The 2,285-nt window shown below is 45.2% G+C and overlaps 1 protein-coding gene across 1 annotated transcript in view; it reads right to left on the bottom strand.

The window, feature by feature from the left end:
• Window positions 1-232: 232 nt before the first annotated feature.
• Window positions 233-2,285, bottom strand: part of Pmar_PMAR003388 (iron-dependent superoxide dismutase, putative) — a gene marked incomplete at both ends in the record, with an annotated part of 3,356 nt that continues 1,303 nt past the window's right edge. The window contains 8 exons of the mRNA XM_002784088.1: window positions 233-313; window positions 361-458; window positions 504-546; window positions 756-873; window positions 917-1,002; window positions 1,049-1,102; window positions 1,206-1,335; window positions 1,381-1,427. Of these exons, the coding sequence (XP_002784134.1) occupies window positions 233-313; window positions 361-458; window positions 504-546; window positions 756-873; window positions 917-1,002; window positions 1,049-1,102; window positions 1,206-1,335; window positions 1,381-1,427 (657 nt within the window). The remainder of the gene's footprint in view (window positions 314-360; window positions 459-503; window positions 547-755; window positions 874-916; window positions 1,003-1,048; window positions 1,103-1,205; window positions 1,336-1,380; window positions 1,428-2,285) is intronic.

The raw sequence follows: 2,285 nt of genomic DNA, 5'->3' as shown, positions 1-2,285 counted from the left end.
ATTGTATTTTTTAACTGGTTGTATTCACCAGAACGTTCGACAGAGTACTTGAACAATGCTTTTCACCCAGTGTGACATGCCCTAACTCCAGAAACACAATATATTTCAGAGGATAGTAGTGAAATCGAAAAACATCACATAATCAATCGCATCAGCGATGTTTACAACTCCCGCTCAGCGGAGTGATCGTTTGGTAACTGAGTCCAGGAGAACACTGCATACCACTCCGCGCTCAAATACCAACCATATCAGAATCAAGGTGCGTGAAGCCTCCCTGAATGTATCTCTCGTTAACTGCTGCCCAATCAACAACCTGTGGAGTCGCGATTGAAACCAGAGAACAGCTCTGCCGTAGTTTACGTTCCACCAAGCATCGATGTATGCACGCCTATTGTTCTTGTACTTGAGATAATAGGCATGTTCCCACACGTCCAAGCCCAGCAGAGGAACCATGTCAGCTAAATGAAGGAGCTCATATGAACGAGGCGGTGCACATAACTCACGTGAAATCATCTGTGGAGTATCCTGATTCTGAGTTGATAGTATCTGGGAGCAGAAAATCCCGAGCATCATAATCATCTAGTGTGCGAAAATGTGCACATGGTGAACTACATGTGTAGGTAACAATATAAAAATTCTGAGAGATTATTACTTGTTATTATACACTTCTACCCAAAATCACGTGTGAATTTCCATAATATAGTGTGGAGATTCCCAAGCTCAGGTGAGGAAATCGAACTAAATCCTGTCATCACCTTGAGCGTGTTGTCCTCCGTAGAGGTATCCACCACCAGCCATACCCACCCAGCTCCAAAACGACCCTCAGCGAGGCTCGTGAAGCCCGACACGAACTTTGAGAATGATCCGAAATCTCTAAAATGATGACATCGAGAGCCTCGCAGGCTATTCAACTTACTGATCTATTGCCCTTCTGATGGCTCCTTCGGGTTCTCCTCCACCATCCTTAGACATGCTAGCGAAGTAAAGCTCGTGATTCACATACTGTTGTGATGAATGCGACGTCGAGGCCCATTGATTCTATCATTACCCCTCCACCGTTGTTCCTTATTTTATCCCTCAAAGACACAGGGACTTCGTCTAACTGAACAGGTGTGGCAATTCGAAGGACCTACGGTGGTACACCTACCTTGGTAAGGAGCCCATCTACTCCTAGTTTCACGAGGTGTTTGTATTCTGGCATTGACCGTAGCTGACGGGCAGCCGACGAGAACTGAATCGAAGGTGTTGAAGAACAGCAGTGATGCTACCACCTTATCAGCATACGCCTTGTAATGCCCTACATGGTGTACACGCATAGTCTCAGCATCTATGTAACTGCCAATGTAAACTGTCTACAGTACATTCATTCCGCACACTTACGGTTCTAAAGCATCGTAGTCATAACCTAGTGGGGTCGGCTCGTACGGCTGTGAAAACACACAGTGCAAGGTGATGACTACCAGCACCATCGATGACCACGATGATTTCATCATGAAGAAGGATATAGAATATTACTACTGACTTCCCAAATTGACCCCCATCCATCGAGTCTAGCTATACTAACAACGCAAGCATTGATAGAGTATAGGCGTCAGCATTGATAATGTAGGAGCCCCTAAGCTGAATAGTGGACAGAGCGAATGAATAACAGCTCAAGCAGTGAGATCAGAATGAGCGAGAAGCGATCAATGCCGGGGAAGGAAGGACCTCAATCTTCTCCCCTGCATATTTAGTTCTACGACAGTCACCTCAGTATACTTCCTATAATTACTCATTGTTCTGTTCAACCGAATACGAATTGTGTTCTGAACCTTGTGGCCACCATCTCTGCGCAATTGATATGATATAAGCATTATTAATGCATACAGAACCTTACAGCCATGAAGGACGCTCAAACTGAATGGTCGCATGCGGAGAGCTCAGTGGCTGTGGGTCAAGGCAGTGCTCAGTCTTTAACACCAAATGAGTCAATTCTCCCATACGTTGCGATGGCTGAATGAGACCAGGGACGGTTACTGAACAGGATAACGATTTTGAGGAGATCAAGGACGTGATAGCTGGGGCAAGCTCAGTAAAATGGTGAATTGTTACAAAGTGGCGTAACAAAAGTGCCAAACGAATAGCGCTGTGTCAAGGTATGAATGCAAGTGCAAGAAGTTGAAGTAGAGCCCAACTTGTAGATAACGCAAACAGACCTTGAATCTTAGAGTACACTTCCAGTGCACAGTAGATACGATAGACCGTAATGCTTACGACATTCCGCACTCACTTATGAGTAGTGATCT

The sequence above is a fragment of the Perkinsus marinus genome (assembly GCF_000006405.1).
Source record: "Perkinsus marinus ATCC 50983 genomic scaffold scf_1104296935302, whole genome shotgun sequence".
Taxonomy (NCBI): domain Eukaryota; phylum Perkinsozoa; order Perkinsida; family Perkinsidae; genus Perkinsus; species Perkinsus marinus.
The sequence above is the reverse complement of the archived record's forward strand: the minus strand, read 5'-3'. Positions and strand labels throughout refer to the sequence as shown.